The sequence below is a fragment of the Pelobates fuscus genome, chromosome 4, assembly GCF_036172605.1.
Source record: "Pelobates fuscus isolate aPelFus1 chromosome 4, aPelFus1.pri, whole genome shotgun sequence".
NCBI classification, from domain to species: domain Eukaryota; kingdom Metazoa; phylum Chordata; class Amphibia; order Anura; family Pelobatidae; genus Pelobates; species Pelobates fuscus.
In genome coordinates this window covers 60,104,940-60,124,752 of record NC_086320.1, presented here as the reverse complement: position 1 = coordinate 60,124,752, position 19,813 = coordinate 60,104,940, and the positions used below count along the sequence as shown (strand labels likewise).

The 19,813-nt window shown below is 40.2% G+C and overlaps 1 protein-coding gene across 1 annotated transcript in view; it reads right to left on the bottom strand.

Moving 5' to 3' along the window:
* Positions 1-19,813, bottom strand: part of MTERF3 (mitochondrial transcription termination factor 3) — a 44,344-nt gene that overhangs the window by 19,611 nt on the left and 4,920 nt on the right. Inside the window, exons 2-3 of the mRNA XM_063451222.1 lie at positions 10,779-11,128; positions 8,004-8,156 (exon numbers count right to left, since the gene is read on the bottom strand). Of these exons, the coding sequence (XP_063307292.1) occupies positions 8,004-8,156; positions 10,779-11,112 (487 nt within the window). The 5' untranslated portion in view covers positions 11,113-11,128. The remainder of the gene's footprint in view (positions 1-8,003; positions 8,157-10,778; positions 11,129-19,813) is intronic.

Below are 19,813 nucleotides of genomic sequence, written 5' to 3'. Positions count from 1 at the left end.
GCCTACAAACCTCTCTTTCTCCAAATCTTCTTCTTCCCCCTTCCCTCACTTGTTCCCCTTTTTCAGTCTTTTTCAGTCTCCCCATGCTTCACATGTTCCCTTTTGTATAAGCACTGGCAATTTTATTTTTTCCCTCAACCTTTTTCCCCTTTAACACATGCTATGTAACCATAATATGGGTTGGAAAACATCAAGTTCAACATTCAGCAAGGGTTTATGGGAGACACGGTATTCACCTCAGGAAATATAGATCTTGTGGACACTGGCTGCTACTTAGCATAGGCCAGTGGAGTGTTGGTGTAATTTACTATCATAAACCACGGTTTCTGTAGTAACAGGATGTCATGATTCTTAGCCAGCCTTTTAGGAAAATGTTGTTCAAAAGTATCGGCTTTGCCAAGGTTAGCCATCACTATGATATGTGAAATGCTCGCATTATCCAATGGAAAACCAGCACTAATCATAAGTCTGATAGTTTAAGATGCACCAAATGTTTTGATATAAGGTGGACCAAGAGGTGGTGTAGAGACTGAAGCATTGCAGAGGCATATAAAATGACACAGCCAGACCGCAATAGAAAGATGCAGGTGCTCAGTGAGTAGATGGGCTTAGGAGGGATAGGCAACCTTCGGCTCTCCAGATGTTGTGGACTACATCCCCCATAATGCTCTTACACACATAATGCTGGCAAAGCATCATGGGAGGTGTAGTCCAAAACATCTGGAGAGCCGAAGGTTCCCCACCCCTGGCTTAGGTGATAAATGGTTGAAACACTGATGTTCAATAACCATAGTGTAAACTATACCAAACAATGTGTGAGAAAGAGGTTCCTTGTGGCACAACAGAGGCATCAGCCATCATGCCAGCTGTGCCATGCTTGATACATTTGCCATCACTGGTCTATGGTTTCACAAAGTATATTTAGTTCATATTACACCATAAAAGCTCACTAACTATGGCAAATTTGCCATAATGGGCGGTAATGTTCAATACTTTCCCTCCCTACTGCAAGCCACTTTATTGAATTCCTAAATCAAAAAGATGACGGTATAATTTTAAAAGCAGATTTTAGTCAGACTAATGTCACTTTTTTAGACCTTGACATCTATATAAAGGATAAAAAAATCCACACAAAAACTCATTTTAAAAAAGTTCACGTTAATAATTTTATTAAAACAGATAGTTGCCACTACAAAAGTTGGCTCAACAGCATCCCCAAAAGTCAATTCCTCAGGTTAAAGAGTAATTGCTCAGAAGGTAATGTTTTTGGAATCCAGGCGAACGAGATGAAAGGGAAATTTATTGAAAAAGGATACAACAAAGAGATAATAGAAGAAACTATAAAAGAAATATCGAATATAGATAGAGAGACATTAATTAAAAATAAAGACCTAAAGAATAGAAAAGATGGGAACAAATTTACGTTACCCATAGTCTTGGACTACAATAACAAAAACAAACAGATTAAGAAAAGAAACAACTGGCACTTATTGAAAGAGGATACAATATTAGGGAAAATTATCCCAGACTAACCAAAAACAGTATTCAGTGGGGCCCCGAATTTAAAAATGCAACTTACAAAAAACTATACTAACAAAAAAATTCAAATACTCTGAATAATTTTTTAAATAATAAAAAAGGATTTTTTACCGCTCATTGGAGCGACACTACGAGCCTGGTATTCCATCAGAACCACCCTCACGCTGACCACCACCCCGGGCCCACTGACGCCGATCACGCATAACCCAGACCTGGCGGGAGGACTCTCACTACAGGATGTCGCGACCTTCGGACTCTCAGACTGGACGTACATGCGCCAGTGGTGCTCGGGGCAAGAGCTGAAACAACTACTGGATTTGATGCCGGAACGTACTCCCTCGGGTCTTGATAGGTTTAGGTACTTCCAAACTAAAACCTACCACCTAGCTCAACAGGGGAGGCGTCTGTTCCATAGGCCCCTGACAGAATTCGAACAGCTCTGCACGAAACGCACACACCTGTGCAGAGGAATTTCGAATCTCTACGCAATGCTTCTGTCATCACAACAGCCTATACACCTCAACCATACGACGCGCTGGGAGGAGGCCACGGGAGTAACGTTGACGGACCCCCAATGGACGAAAATCCACATCTTAACGCACCAAAGCTCACTGTGCTCCAAACAACAGGAACTCAATTTCAAATTGCTGACCAACTGGTACAGGACCCCCGCAAGAATTCACAGGATGATACCAACGATCCCCGCGACCTGCTGGCGCTGCTGAGAAGAAGACGGCACGGATCTACATATCTGGTGGTCCTGTAGACACATAGTCCCATACTGGCAACAAATACACTTGCAGATTAAACATATCACCGACTCAGATCTTCCGCTTCAACTGCTCCAGATGCTTCTCCACCACACGCCGATACCCCTCGCGAAATACAAAAAAATCGCTAACTAAACATCTGCTGAACGCGGCCAAACTACTCATCCCCATAAAGTGGCGGACTGCACTGGTGCCCACCCAACAGGAATGGATGGCCAAAGTGGAGGAGATCCGCGGGATGGAACAGCTAACGGCCTCCCTACGCGGAACCACAGAACACTACCTACAAACCTGGACGCCGTGGCTAATGTTCATATCTGGAAGATAGACAGGAAACATGGGAATCTACGGTCTGCCACGAAAACGGGATGATCGGCAAAAGGAGATATAAAGACCCTCACGATTGGTTTGGGAACCATCGGTGCGCTCGGCTGGACACTTTGGCTGGGTGTGGGGGCGGATTCTCGCCCACTATCACCATAGACCAGAAATGACCCTACCCTCCCCTCCCGCCCTACCTTTCCCTCTCCTCCCCCACCTCTCGCCCTTACGCGCTTTTCCCTGCTACAGTAAGATAGACCCGCAGTAGGTCACACCCACACACGATGATGCGCCCCTCAAACCTCACAGTCCAACACGATACACGATTGCGACTGAGCCGCTAGCTCAGCCACACGGCAGGCATCCACAGTGGGACGAGGGCGCACTGGCTGAAACGGAGAGGCATGCCGAGGTCTTAGACCCCGGGAACTGCAGACACCCTACCCACCAACACACACGTCTACCTCACAAGGACTTCACGCGAACCCGGACATGACAGAACCCCCAGACGAGTGACCGACGCCCGGGAAACCAATACCTGACGACTTCAGTATTGAGAGATGCTATGACCTAGCTCCCCACCCACACGGGAGCTTAGCCACCAACTAATAGGTAGAGAATGGAGAAGGTAGACAAAGTCGCACGACCTGACTCGATTCAGACAACACTACCAGCTGTAGCAGTCATTCTTCATCAGCTCCCTGAGCTACAGAATCTGGCTGTAATATATGTTTATTATGTTGCGTTTAGTATTGCATTGCTCAGCAGTACATATATATAACTAAAATGTTTCTAGCTTGTTACCCACTGGACATACTTACCCTGAAACCCCTGATAAGCTTATTTGCTAACATGCACCGAACAATAAGACTGGTTAGATGCATCTGTACTGTACCTTCACACCTTTACGTTCAACTAATTGCATGCCACGAACTGATGTTATTAATTTACCTTGCTGGCCTCAGAATCTTGCCAATGTCAGCTGCACCTGTTCTTCTTTATAGGGGTAAAGCTGAATCTCCCTAGCAAGTGCCGCCACCGCCCGACCTTGACACTGCTCGGTAAAATTACATGAAGGGAAGGGATAGGGCTATAAACAGACCTCATGAATATCAACCATACCTCCATGACAAAACTGCACAGGCGCTAGGATGAGCAAAATGGGAAGGTATGGGTAAATAACGGGACATGGACAGACAGGGAAGTTTTATCTACATTAAATGGACCACGCCTGACAAGCTGACTTTCACTTTAACCTGCTGACAATACGCTACCATTCGATCGACACATACAAAATAATATAAGGCGATTCTGTTTGGAATATGCACGTGAACACTGTTTGCACTGTTTTGACCCTATTTTGTGAATCACTTATGCATTTACCATTCTTTATTCTGTACCCCTCAAACATACCTTAATAAAAGAAAGATTGACAAAAAAAAAAAAAAAGGATTTTTTAGATGTAATTGTTGTATAGCTTGTAAGAAAACCAAAAAGATGAGTAGACATACATTGAATTTTAAATCAAATAATAATAGTAAAAACTATGAGATTAAGGATACTATTACATGTATGAGTAAAAATGTAATTTATTTATTAGAATGCCCTTGCGGCCTACTATATGTAGGGAGAACTATAAGACCCCTGAAAATTAGAATTGGAGAGCATTGTAGGAATATCGAAAAGGGTTTTAAAAATCACCTTGTATCCTCTCACTTTGAACTACACAATAATGACCCACGTCTCCTAAAATTTATCGGTATCACGAAATTATCTCAACATTGGAGAGGTGGCGATATGGTTAAAAAAATTGGGCAAAAAAGAGATGGAGTGGGTCTACTTTTTAGATACACTACATCCTAATGGCTTAAATGCCGAGTTTGATCTTTTTAATTTTTTATAAAAATGAATTTTTTCTATAATGGTCCTATTTAATTTTATATTTAATGATACTCCTTTTAATATATGTATCCTCAATTTCTCATTTTTTATATACACCTCTCCTATGTATATTCTATCCAGTCACAACTTTGATCACTTGTAATATATGTGTTCTTCTTTGGTTTTATAAGCTATTATTACTTATATTGTTGTAACTATTTGCTGTTGCTCTTGGTTAATAGCTTAAATGTTAATGGATAAGTATATCTCCAGATAGGAATATATGAGATTTCTTTTGTAAAAATCAGCCTATAAAGAGGTTATTAAGTATATTAGTATTGTTGTCTCTATATACAAGTACAGCAGAGTTATAAGGATATTTCCACTAAACTTAACTAAATATGCTATTTTCACTAATTTGTTTTTATTCTACATAATATAAATGTGTCTTTTTATATATATATACACACACATACACTCTTTATTGTTTATTCATGAAGAAGTTGGTAAATATGTGCCTTTGTAACCCCCTTTCTTCTCTTTTGTAAACCGAGGGTTTTTATATACTGAATTGTACAGCTTCCAGTTATAGAACTACTTGTCCCAGCAACCACCGCTAGCCGCGTTACGTAATTTTTTGGCGACGTACGCGACTACCGGTGTTAATAGTAATACACGAACTATATGTCCCACCAACCCTTGCGAGCCGCGATGCGTCACTTCCGGTCGAAGCAGGAAGAGGAAGAGTGCACACACCGAATTACAATGGAATCATTAGTATCCCCTACTCCTCTCTTTGGTTTACTTTTTGTTCCTGGTGCACTTTGGATCCTGCCTATATCCCTTGGTGGGGATTATACCACCACAAGCCCTCATCACCAGAGCAAGTCATTGCTCTGAAAAACGTAAGTAGGATACTTGCCTCTCCTTTTACCAATTATTTATAGTACATACTATACCATTGGATTTTATTTGTGTTCTTGTTTTTATGCACGGCTGTGGAGCTTTGGATACTACATCCCACCATTATTCCTATATCCCAAAACGAGGATTATACCGTCCAGGCGCTATACGGCAGAGCTCTCAGTAGCTCTGCAAAGTGTGAGTTAGCCTTTTTACTGGTTTTCCGTATATTTTATTTAAAAGCTTTTTAATTGACATATTGCACTATCATTGTTTTTATTTGTATTTTCTCAAGGTTTATATACACCACCATACTGTTGGAATATCCTGTATGTATGTATATATCATTTTCATATTTTAACTACTTCTAATTCTTCTGTGGCGCGGTCTACCACTCTGTTTTTGCACTTTTTGGTTATTAGCAGGTATTGGGAAGTCCTGCTGGTTCACTGCTGCCGTATATTTAGTTATTTTAGAGAGCGCCTTCACCTGCTTTTTCTATTTACTTTGTCAAAGGAAACAATACCCCTTTCTAAACTGTTCTATGAAAGCCTGTAAGAACGATTTAATAAGCCTTTTACTTCAGTGTGAATTTCTCATTGAAAATGCGATGAATATTGTTCAGGAGGTAAGAGAAAAAACAGCAAATGTAAAACCTGCATTGTCACCGTTAGTGCAACCGACAGACACAGACAGACATTTTGTAGAGCTTTGCTACAAAAAAAAAAAAAGAAACATTCCTATAGAAAATAAAATGGATTAAATGCAGAGCTGTCCCTCTGGGGCCAGAATACTGAAACAGTTTAAGATTTTAGACTGTACTGAGAAGATTTCTACTTTGCATAACATTTGTCATTACGCAATACACCACTGCCCGATACAGAAGGACTGGATGGCATCCAGTTAAAAATTTTGTATCTATAAAAAAATGTTACGTTGAGAACCTGAGCTTTAAGGGCCACTGTTCTAATATACTATTTTAGGGCCACGTTTCTAGCACAGCTTTGAAAATGGTTTATAGTAATATACCGGTAATACGAATATAGTTTTATAGAAATAATTTGTAAATGGAATAAGATTTTGGGCTTCACCACAACGGGCAATACATATTTTTTTTACCACAATCATATAGAATGCACTAAACTATTAATAAACTTTACTGCAACATGAACTTCACCAGCAGCCAATGTGTATGCAATTCCCATAAAGGATCTTGGTTGCATATTGTACAATATACAGCTTAAAGGGACAGTAGGCGCTATAACAGCTTCATCTTATTGATGTGGATAGAGTGTCTGGAGTTCCCTGGCGCCATCCTTCCATTTAGTCTTAAAGGGAAACTCCAGTGCCAGGAAAACGATCCGTTTTCCTGGTACTGAAGGGTCCCTCTCCCTCCCACCCACCAATCCCCAGTTACTGAAGGGGTGAAAACCCCTTCAGTCACTTACCTGAGGCAGCGGCGATGTCCCTCGTCGCTGCCTCCTCCTCTGTGCCGCTCCTCCCTGTGCTTCCGTCGGCCGGTGGGTGAGACTGATCCCGCCCACCGGCCGAGGAGACCTAATGCGCATGCGCGGCAATGCGCATGCGCATTAGCGCTCCCCATAGGAAAGCATTGAAAACAAATTTCAATGCTTTCCTATGGGGATTTGAACGACGCTGGAGGTCACACAGCGTGAGGACGTCCAGCGACGCTCTAGCACAGGTTTCCTGTGCTATGAAGCAGGAAGTTCCCTCTAGTGGCTGTCTAGTAGACAGCCACTAAAGGTGGAGTTAACCCTGCAAGGTAATTATTGCAGTTTATAAAAAACTGCAATAATTACACTTGCAGGGTTAGGAGCGGGCATTGGCACCCAGACCACTCCAATGAGCAGAAGTGGTCTGGGTGCCTGGAGTGTCCCTTTAAACCGCTTTTTTATGTTTTAATGCATTTTTTATGTTTTTAAACAGTTTATAAAAGTGCCAATTTTAATAAAAATCTGCACTTTTAAAATTGGGACAGAAACACAACGATGGCTGTCATTCAGGCCTCCTCCCTTGTAAACACAGCTCATCAAAAAGCAAAGGAAAGCCATGATTGCATGTGCATGCGCACTCTCACGGCTCAATCACAGAGACTTTTCAACGAGAAATAAGTGATTAGAGTATTCCCTGGCGCAGACTGAAAGTCTGTGTCAGGGAAAGAGGGCAGGGCTGCAGGTTTGCAGCCGACACGCTGTTTCTTCATATAGCCCCAAGAAAATCATGCAGAAAAAAAATAATACATTAATGGTTTTTGGTGGTTATATCTACTAAATTGTTTTTAAAAAAATATATTTTTTTCCAATGGAGAATTCCTTTAATATCCCTGCTGATTATTTCCCCACCACAGGTCTGTATTTCCTTACTGTGACTTTGAAGTTTTTTTTTTTTTTATAAATTTCCACCACATCTTGTGGAAATGTGTCAGATAATATAATTGATAATACAAAATGCACTGCCTTACTAGTAATAGATTAAGTTCCCTAAGTATCTACCTAGAAAAAAAAAAAGACTAAACTGTATCAATGATGTATGTATACATTTAAAAAGTGTTCAACCCACATCACCTACCAAGCAAAACAAGTTTCTGCAAGGTCTCTGAACGATCCACATAGTCTCGAAGTGAGAATGACTCTGGAGGAATTGGAATATCTATTTCGATCTGCGCAGCTTCATTTTCGGTAATTTCTTCCAAAGGGGACAAGGGAGGCGCACCCTCCAAAACTTGAGAATTTAAAAGTAAATGAAAAAAAAGAATGGTTTGGTATTAGTTTCAGTCATTTTACATGTTTTTAGGGACAAACCAAGCAACCTCATTGCAAACATTCCTTTAACACAGCATCCTGCAACAAATCAATCACACCTGTTTTTCATGATCGAAGATGCATACTTTTTGTTAAGAGAAAAATTAATGTCACCATAAGTTTAAATAAAAATAAAATAAAAAATAATCAGGAAAGCAGATCAAGACACTATTAAATGCTGAATAAACATAACTCCAACCTCCTCCACAAAGGGAGGTTGGTTCTCCACTGCAGCTATACAAATATAAATCCCGTCAGTATACCATCCAACAAAAAAACAGGGGTGGAAAAAAGAAAAAACAAACAAAAAAACTCTATAGAATGTGGCAAGAGAATGCAGATATTAAAAGAATGTAATATTCAAGAAAAATATATGGCACACAATAGGCGATCATAAATCCAAATGTACGAAAACAGGAAACACACTGAATGCATTTTGTGCCCCGGCGCTTGCTCATACGAGTTTCGTTGGGTGCTATATCGGCTGGATTTCTATTTGTGTGTTCAACATAACTCCATCCATCTAGTCTATCACATCTCCCAGAAAACATATAAAGGGAGCAATGAATATCACTTTGTTATCTAATTTACATAATAAAATGAATGGGAGATATCAGTGCAATTAAAGAGAAACTGTGGCCATATATGCATGTACATGGATATATTAAAAGGAGAACCTAGATTTCATACATACACACTGCAAACATCGTATTCCCATTTTTATTCAAGGCACTGTTAGTGAGTCTGCAGATCTACGGCTGTTCCCAACCTGCAATTCTTATAATTGTCAGGGATATTTGAGGATTATGGAAGGTATGGTTCAAATAATAGAGGCATACACTTGTAGCAACCACTTGAAATCCTGAAACAAGACCTTGTGTAAGGTTTACTGCAAAGCCTCCTTGAAAGAGCTTGCTTATCCTTTGTTTTTAAAGCCTATATAACATGTTAAACCTTTTGCTACAAACTATCTGAAATTGTGGTTTGTATGCAGCCGATCACTGCAACGATGTGATTTAAGCACTGTTCGCAAATAACTGGAGAATTTCCAGGTGTGACAGAGCTTTATGCCATTTAAAATAAGTAGCATAAAAATTTGGTGAAAGAGGAGCTGATAATGTTGTACTCTCATACACCAAAAGTGTAGTCCTACCTAGGCTCCTCTACAGCTGCAGTGGACCTGCACTGTTTTGTTTCAGTACAGATCATAAAAAAATTACTACACATCAATTCTTGATGCTCATTCGCGTACTATGCATGTTTACCGATGTTTTCCAATTGCCTATAAAACTGCCTGAGGGTGGAACTTGGTAGATGGTTATTTTGCATAAAAATTTAGCCATCTACTATCCCTCTGTCTATAAAGGGTGCTTATCCCAAAAGAGGTCCAATAAGAGGGCTAGGAGTTATGGTATCTCATGGATCTCTGTCTGTGAAGGGGGATTTGGAGAGCAGTGTCTCTAAATTAACTCAATTTAGAAGCCATCAACTGCTCCCTTTTTCTGCAATGTCTCATTAAAAGGACACTCCAGAAGCCCACGTTAGATGAAATATGTTACTTTACAGTTATTTGTGCTATATTCATTTTAATAACCTTTAGTATTTAAACAAAAATAAATTTGTTTTGCTTGATAAGCTCACTCTTTGTTCCCCTCTCTCTAAACCCAAAACATTTCCCCTTTTGCGTCAATGACACAGCTATATGTTTAGGCTTACAGGATTTATTTACTAAAGCGAGAATTTAAACAGAATTCCAAGTGATTTTCACATTTCAGGCCAAAGTAGCCAAGCGGAAGGCATAGGTTACTATAACTTTAGGGGAGCACTGTAGCATTAGCAATACAACCTCTCTCCCCCCACCACATTTGCGCTAAAAATAGATTTAAAACTCCCTTGCACTGCTCACATCAACGAGGAGGCATGACCTCTTCGGACAATGGTCCAATCCAATGCTCATCATAAAGGAGCACTAGGGACATGATGTGCATTTAAATGTTTTCCTATGAGCTGCCACATCACGTGCCAGGTAGAGGCTGTCTGGAAGGCAGTCACTAGAGGTGTGTTTAACACTACAATGTACACATTTTACAATGGTTTATATTGCAGGGTGAAAATGACAAGACCACTGCACCTAGACTACTTCATTGAGATGAAGTGGTATCGATGACTTTAGCGGCCCTTTACATTTAAAATGTAATTGGAGTTCTCATTTTAGTAGATAACTCTATTAGAGTTCTTGAAGTTGTAGTACAGCCGTAGATGTCTACCTTAGAGCTGGCAATGGAACTACAATTCCTAAAAAAAAAAAAAAAAAAGGTTCTAAAGCATCGCAAAGCGTTAAAGGGAACGTCACTATTAGCTGACCAACTTACGAGTCTTGACAAGTTTGCTATAGAGCTACAAAACCTAGCTTTAAATGTTAGCATATTTCTTCATGGTATTAAAAATTATTGTTATTGCATATATATTTTAAACAAATTATCTGTATAATAATATTTTTTAAAAAGCCTGATTGATAAGCCTGTAATGACAGCTTTTATACCTTCTGGCAGTGCTTCCATCTGTATAATGGGTAGAACAGCATTCTCCTGCTTTAAATGTAGGCTGGCAGAAGGCAGATTACTATCTGGATGACATACTGGGGTTTCAATCTGAGTGCTGAACTGGGCAAACCTTTTTCCAGAAAGTAAAATGCAGCTCCATGTTGTATCAATGATGTGAAATTGACTGACAAAGTGCCTCACTTGAGCCGTCTCCTTTCTCTTTAGCATTATTTGGGCTATTGCTGTGGAGTCTCTTACAGTGTTGGAAAAACTGACATAATTACTAAGATTTAAAAGTGAACATCTGCTTATCCGACAGGCTGCCAGAGCCATTTTTCTGTATCTCTATCTACAAAAAAAAAAAAAAAAAAATAAGTATATCATGTACACAGCAATGAATACAAAACTGCTACAGAAGAACTGTGAACCATCAGAAAATAGTCATAAAAACCATTCCTACAATTATCAGAGTCACAACTTATAATATTTTATTACAGTTTTGGAAGAAATCATACGGTTTTGGTTAATCTTTTAATAGACTAAGATTTATTTTTCCTTTTTGCAGATTTTAATATTCTGTCTAAACGAACAGAGTATCATTCAGATATGTGCATGCACACATTTCAGAGAAACTCCCACATTTTTCCTGGAGGATCTGGGTCTGGCACCTTTTTATTAAAACTCTGGTTAAACCACTCATCTCTAGGCTGTGGGAGTGCAGCTTCCCTTTCCTCATTTCCCAACTAGTTATACCCATTATAGAGGTAGCCTACCCACTTTGCAGCCATATTTTCTGTGGCTCATTTGCCCTCTACTCCAGGGAAAGGTAAAGGGGGAAACGTTGGGGCACGGAATCACCCAGGTATGCATACAAATGAATATGTCTCAGTAAAGTAATATATACAGAAAGTATTCCGGTCCATTTATTATTTTCCAAACTTTTCAATGTTGCTGTTTAAAAGGATTCTATAGTGTTAGAGGGGGCTATAGGAATACAGATTTGTGTTCCGGTTTCCCCTCCCCGGCATGTGAAGGGTTAAAAAACAAAAAACCTTTAGTCACTTACACGATTCCAGACTCCACCAACAGGGGGCTAATGCTCAAATGCTATGAGCACAGAAGGCCCTCCCCAAGGGAAAGCATTGCCTATTGTGATTTCACTGACGCCGGATGTGCTCATGCAGAGCGTGAGGACGTCCAGCGTCATCTAGGCGACAGGTGTTTGTAGTGGCTGTCTAATTGACATCCACCAGAGACAGTCTTAGTCCTGCAATGTAATTATTTCAGTTTATCTAAAACTGCAATAATTTACATTGCAGGACTAAGTGGGACTTGGACACTGAGCTGAAGTGGTCTGGGTGCCTATAGTGTCCCTTTAATGATACTACAATTGTTTAAATTATTACTATTTTTTCCTCACATCAATCTATACTCAATCTACCCCATAATGACAAAGCAAAATAACAGATTTTTGAAGAGATCTACTTTCTGAATACACTACAACTATAATAAATAGGGAATGTCTGATCAGTAGTTTTTTTCTGTCCTATTTTTGGACTGAAATGTCAAATTTCCTGATAGCAATGTTTAGTGACTATATATCCCTGATACATACCTTCCATCATTGGGTGGTATGAACTTGAAATGGGTGTGCGGGCCTTCAAGGGAGCATTGCAGTTAAGGACACGTCAGCTCCCAAACTACAGGACCATGCAGAGAGCATTGCTGAAGCGCTCTCGGTCCTAATTGCACAGCCTAAAAGCATATTTAATGGGTTTGTGCTGTGATGCTGGAGGACAATTCCTTAATGTCTCTGGCTGCAGGACACCAGGGGACTAAATCGATATGGTGGAACAGGATCCTAAAATCAGGACTGTCCCACCGAAATAGGGACAGTTGAGAGCCCTGCCTCATTGCAGAACAGTACAACAGTCATAGCTGCACATGTATTTAATGAAAGACACATTGTAATAAAGATACATGAAGATATATGTGGCTTTTCTGAGCAGAACAATTCATTTGTGTGAAGCGTATGTATGCCTGCTTGTGTGCGATAAGTACAGCTTTCACTACCCCATACAAGGGACTGCTAGAACGTAATTTCCCTGCTGAAGACAATGACACAGGAGAACACACAGAGAGCTTGAGATAGTTCAGTATTTACAGGGTTCTTCACTAAACTGTGAATTTGTTTAGGAACTTATCACAATTTTAAGATCAAAAAGCCCAAAATGGGAAAATTCTCCAAGTCATCTGTTTGCAATTCAGCTGTTTTTGTGTTCATTTGAAATTCCTTTGTTAATTTCAAACAATTCACAATTTAGTATATAATCCTGAAAGGGACGTATTCACTAAACAATTATATGAAAACTGAATATAACTATTTGGGACAGAATAACTAATTTGGGAAAATAATCTCCAGGGATTCAATTATGAAAATGCAGAACATCTAAAATAAAAAATATTGCCGTATTGCCCGTGTGTTACTCTATCCCATTGATTTCTATCAGGAGGAGCAAAGAAAAGCACAGTGCTTCTCCTATTACTTTCAGGGAGCCTCAGGGACGATTTGCAACATCTTCGCCACACTTTTATTTATAAAAATCAAAAACACCAAATAAAACTGCTACATTATTTTTTACCGTTTAAAATATAATATATACAGTATTAAGGCCTCTGTGTATATTTTCTAAAGAATACATAAATTAATATCGCTTTACAGTACATCTCCTGACTTACCATTGTTCCACTGAGGTACCCATCTTTACAGTGTTACTCCAACCACCATGACCACTTCAGTGATTTGAAGTGCTAATGGTGCCTGAAGGCTGTTTGCTTTACCACCTCCGGCATCATCATAGCAATTCTGAGGATATTTGACATCTGACACCTGCACACGGGCTAAAGGTGCCCAATGGCAGTACAGCCCCCTTTCCATGCCACCCATGTCCTCTCTCCTATGCCCTTCACTCCCCCTTTAAATCTTGTTTGGCAAGAAGCACCATTGGCCAAAACCATGAGTAATGTGAATGACTGATACCATCTCAGAGCACTTTATTAAGATACCAGGCACATGACATCAGGATTTGTAAATGTCTCCATTACCAGCTCGATCTTTAGTTGGAAATGGAACGCTTTCCACGAGAAATTATCTAAACATCAGCACCTCCAAGGATAAGCCAGGAAATTGTATTGTATTTACTTATATGTATGCATCATGGAATAAAACACAACAGGTTATAATACATGCAAGCTTTTATTTTAAAAGGAAAGACTTGAGAGAAAGTAACGGGTATCGATTTTGTTCTTGTTACAAGTATCCTCACAAGAGAGATCATGTCCATTGAGATAAACACAACACTCTCATTGTGATCTTATCAATGCAATACACACCATAGCCTACCCCCTATGTGAACCCTACTGACACTCCATTTAGGTTTAACACAGACTATCTATTCAGACGTCACTTTATAACTTTCCATTTTCCTTCTACAAACTCTAAATCTGTAAGGTGTTCATTAATACATTTGCAATTCCATAATCATTTTTCCAACACAGCCTCTACAGTGAAGTCAGTCTATTATTGATTTGTTTATTTCTGGGAATGCTCAGGACTTACAGTCTATTCATTGTCATCAAAATCTAGACAAACCACGCAGAAGTGGAAAAGAAGCTGAGGGCAGAAGTTTGGGGGGAGCAAGGGGAGAAACTAGATGAGAATGAAAGGCTCCTGATTGTTGGAACCCTCATCCAGGCTTGTTAACAAGTTCTGCAAAATAAGGAATTTATAGAGTCGTACTTGTTATGTTTATTATTTATATCTTTGACTTGCTTTATATGCCTACTGTGTCCCTTTAATAATGCGCATTAGGTCTCCCCTGCCGAGCGTAGGCGGAGCCTGACCCAGCACCGAGGGACATTGGCGCTTGATTCTGGTAAGTGACTTAAGGGGGTTTAACCCCTCCAGTGCCGGGGGAGGGGGCGCGAGGAAGGGGGCCACTGTAAGGACGTATAGTGCAAGGAAAACGGCTTTGTTTTCCTGGCGCTATAGAATCCCTTTAAGGATCACTGATGCTAGAAGAACCGTACTTTGTGGGGTTAGAGAAATCAGTGTCAAGGATACTGGGCACCACAATAACATTTTACTCATGGAGCACTGGGCACCTTCCTGGCACTGTGCTTATTGGGGTAGGCGTACACACTGTCAGAAGACTGTATATCCAAAAGGCACAGTCCTCAGATGGCTGGAACCCATACTGCCAGGGGCTGTACATCTAGGCGATGTACTAAGGAGATCTGAGACACATTGTTCCGGGAGAACACCGTATTAAAGGGGGACCACAATAATTGCCAAATGAGGATTGAATTTATTCATTAATTAAAAAAAACCATTTCCTATGAACCCTTTACACCCTGCTCCTAGAATAGAGGAAAAGGTGCAGGAATGAGCACTTTCTTTTATATTAGAGAGCCCTCTGCACTTAAAGGAACAATATGTGTATTCCTACTGCTAGAGCGCCCTATTGGCCATTTAGGTCCCCGAACTCCACCCGCCGGGAGTAAAAGAGGTATTTACTTACCTTTTCTCCCTCACAGCGCCGTTTTCCATGGGGAAGCACCGTCTTCTTTTTTTTTTTTTTTTCTAATTCTTTATTTTCAGTTTTGGTGCAACATTTTGATCTTTACAGACAATTAAGAAATCAAGGTTCTGTGTCGCTCTTGGTTCGCACCATTTTGGGTCAGGCAAAAACAGTTTCTTGAACAATAGTAACATGTTAAACAAAACATAGTGATCAGCATCTAGATAATATGATGTTTTGTGCATCTTAGTGAGCACCGTCTTCTTGGCCTTCAAATAAAAAAGCACTGGAAGGCTAGTGTACATGCGCAGCAAAATGTCACACTGAGCTTATATGATGGTCTCTCTGAGAAATAGCAATATTTAAGTCTGCTGCTTCATCGAAAGTGCCTCTGTGATAGACAGCAACAAGAAGCAATTAAACATTGCAATGAAATCATGCTAGTTTAAAAAAGAGGGGGAGGGGGAAGAACGTGGCACTATTGTGATTAAGTGGTCTATGTCTATAGTGTCCCTTTAAAAGGGTACTCTTAGCACTATGTCCACCATAGCTGATTACAACAGTTGTGGTGCTAGTCTTTGGGTGCCATGCCTCAGTTTTCTGTTAAAAAACTTTCAGTAGCAAAAAACAAAGTTTTCCATAGCAACCAAAGTCCAGCCCGTCTGCTCTGACATTGTAGAACTTACATTTTCTGCCAAAGTGGTCCATTCGTTATACCGCAATGGCAGTCTGTGAGTGCTGGGGAAGAATGGAAGTAGGAACAGTATTAAAGGTTTACTCCAACCACCATCAACACTTCTGCTTTTAGAAGAGGTCACAGTGGTATGAGTCTGTATGAGCAGAGTTACTGCTTGAACTACCGCACATACAGCGATATCTTCACTTTTGTGTCAGGGGCTAGTCACACCGCCGGAACACATCACAGTAAATCACGGTAAAGTTTCTGGAGTGCCTAATGTAAATTACATGTCAACAGCATGCTGGCAACAAATGTATTGTGCTTCTCCCTTGCAGGCAGCGTGCCTCTAAGAGGGAAACTTCAGTGTCCCTCCTTCCCCGCCTCGCAGTATTTGTACATTTCTTGTTTGTTTTTTTAATCATTCCCTCCCTCCCTGTGTCTACTGCCTCCCCCCATTCCCTTCATCCCCTCTGCTGTTCAGTGTGCACAGGATTAAGGTCCAACCAATGCTTCTCTAATCCCTCTCTAAGATCCTCACCCAGCACTCGATTCAAGATAAGTTTTATAGAACCTCTGCAGAGATTTTAACAGAAATAAGGGCGTTAGGGAGCTAGTAACTAGTGCCCAATAGGGCAGTATAAGAAAATTACACCAATATCAATAAAGGTTCAGAATAAACCTTTACCTCTCAGTCCTATGTCACCACCTATGAAGTAATGGAATGAAAGGATATTACCCTGTTAATTTTTGGGCCCATCCATTTTTTCCCCACACATGCGTAGGGTTCTCTCTAAGGTTTCCACATTTTTATTTTTCAAGAATGTTCACAAGCTGGTGAGACTTCTACTGTATGTAATCATGCTTCTATTACAACTATTTTTATTTTATGTTTACTAAATTAGTTATTGTAGATAAGTAAATAATTGTTGCATTGAATGCATTATGTTCCTTCTAAATGAATAAATAGATTATTTACTCTATTACATAAAGCATGCTAAAATAAGAAATTATCTAGATCTTAATACAGGGCAATAGGTTGGTAGCCAGGGTTTGGTAAATAAAGTGCTATTATGTAACACACGGCAACGAGAACATGTACACAATAACACCTGGTCTGTCACTTGTGTTTATTTTTGAAACACATGCATACAATGTTTCTCAAGCTACCTCAGGGATCACCGATGGATTAGGAATACAGGATTTTGAAGACAAAAAAAAATAAAAATTATTATATACTTTGGAGTCAAAATTGTAGAAACCTTTTGTAAAAGGTGTATTTGTGAGATTTGTTGACCGATAAAATAAGCCTTTTTTTTTTTAGAATAATACTATAAAATCATAGAATATGCACAGACACCCATAATAAGGCAAAGAAAACATTAAGGGACACTATAGTCATCAGTACAACTACAGCTTATTGTTCTGGTGCGTAGAATCAGTTCCTTCAGGCTTTTGCTGTAAACACTGTCTTTTCGGAAAAAAAACAAAGTGTTCACATTACAGTCTAGTGATAACTCCACTGGCCACTTCTCAGATGGCTCCTAGAAGTACTTCCTGGGGCAGTGCTGCAAAGCGAGCAGCACTGTCATTCAGTGTCTCCACCGTCTACATGCAGACACTGAACTTGCCTTATAGAGATGCATTGTTTCAATTAATCTCTATGAGGAGATGCTGATTGGTCAGGGCTGTGTTTGAATTGTGCTGGTTCTGCCCCTGATCTGCCTCCTTGAAAATGTCAGCCAATCCTATGGGGAAGCACTGTGATTGATTCAGACCACCACTTCTGATGATGTCAGCAGACAGTAGGCAGGTCAGAGGCAGCAGCTGCAGATTGAATAAAATAAGATTTGACTGTATTTAGGGGGGAAAGAGGGGATCAAAGGGGGCTAGTCGGTTGTTTTAACACTATAGGGTCAGGAATACATGTTTGTGTAAAGGATATTGCTATTACTTACCATTTATATTACTACTGGGTTGGGAAATCTTTTTTCCACAATTAACCTTATAATGGCATCCCATGGAATGAACAAAGTCTTCATCAGGTTATACAATGTGAAACCAAGTACGTATGATTTCTTCTCTTAATAGCTGCTTTCATATAACCCCAGACCATGACACGAACTGGATGCTTCATGGTAGCTGTATGGTTTTCAGGCAGCAAATCTTCACCAATACTCCTTTTTACAAACCTTATTTCAGCACTAGCAAATACTGATATTCTGGTTTCATCTCGCCAGATGACTCTTGCCATTATTCCTCAGCCCAACTAACATTGGTTTTAGACTAATTTAATATACTTCTTCTTTGTTTGGAGGATAGAAATGTTTTTTTCTTGGAGTACTAGAATTTAAAAGGGAAACTCCACTGCCCAAATTAAAAATAAATGCTTAGTAGATATACTCCCAATGATAACCTTTGCAATAAGTTAGTTTGTAAAATGTCATCCCTGCTAGATGCACCACGGTCAACTGTAAATGGTGTTATTGGAAAGTGCAAGCATTTAGGAACAGCAGCAACTCAGGCATGAAGCAAAAGACCACATAAATTCTCACAGCGGCTTCACGGAGTACTGGGGAGCATCGTGCGTAAAAGTTGCAAATGTTTAGCGGATTCCATAGTTGAAGAGTAACAAAATTTCTCCAACATTAATATCAGCACCATAACTGTTCGTCGGAAGCTTCATGGAATGGGTTTCCGTGGCCGACCAGCTGCATGCAAGCTTCACATCACCAAGTACAATGCGAAGCGTTGGATCGAGTGGTGTAAAGAAAGCTGCCCTTGAACTCCGGAGCAGTGAATAAGTCTTCTGTGGAGTGACAAGGCTTCTCTGTTTGGCAGTCTGCTGCGAGTCTGAGTTTGGCAGAAGCCAGGAGAATGTTACCTGCCTGAATGCACTGAGCCAACTGTATAGTTTGGTGGAGGAGGGATAATGTTATGAGGCTACTTTTCAAAGGTTTGGGTAGGCTCCTTCCAGTGAAAGTAAAACTTAATGCTTCAGCAAACAAAGACATTTTGGACAATGCAATGCTTCCAACTTTGCGGAAACAGTTAGGTTAAGGTCCTTTTCTATTGCAGCATGATTGTGCCCCAGAGCACAAATCAAAGTCCATAAAGACATGGTTGTATGAGTTTGGTGTTGGAGAACTTGACTGGCTCGAACATAGCCCTGACCTCAACCTCATTGAACGCCTTTGGGACTGAAAAGGAGACTGTGTGTCAGGCTTTCTTGTCCAACATCAGTGCCTTACCTCACAAATGCTCTACCGGATGAATGGGAAAGTATTTCCACTGAAACATTCCAGAATTTTGTGGAAAGCATTCCCAGAAGAGTGGAATCTGTTATAGCTGCAAAGGGTGGACCAACTACATATTAATGTCTATGTATTTAGAAAGTCATTAAAGTACCTGTTGGTGTAATGGTCAGGTGTCCAATACTTTTGTCCATATAGTGTATCTCCATTGGTTTGATTTCCATCTACATTTCCTATGATTTACTCATAGTTGTATCCTTCCTATTGCAATGTTATTATTTTACATTGCTCTCTAGGAGACCACTATATTCTTTTCCCTGTTTGTAATTTTATTAAAATGGATAAAAGCTGTATTCCTGGCACTAGAGCTCCCTCTGCCTCACCCTCCCTCGCACCCTGAACCTGAGAGCCAATGTAATTGCAGTGTGTACTTTGTCATAGCCCTTCTCAGGTCCAGTGGGGAATGCCCCTGGAATATGTCATGGGAAACCCCTTGCATGGGGACTTGCATATAAGGCCAGTTG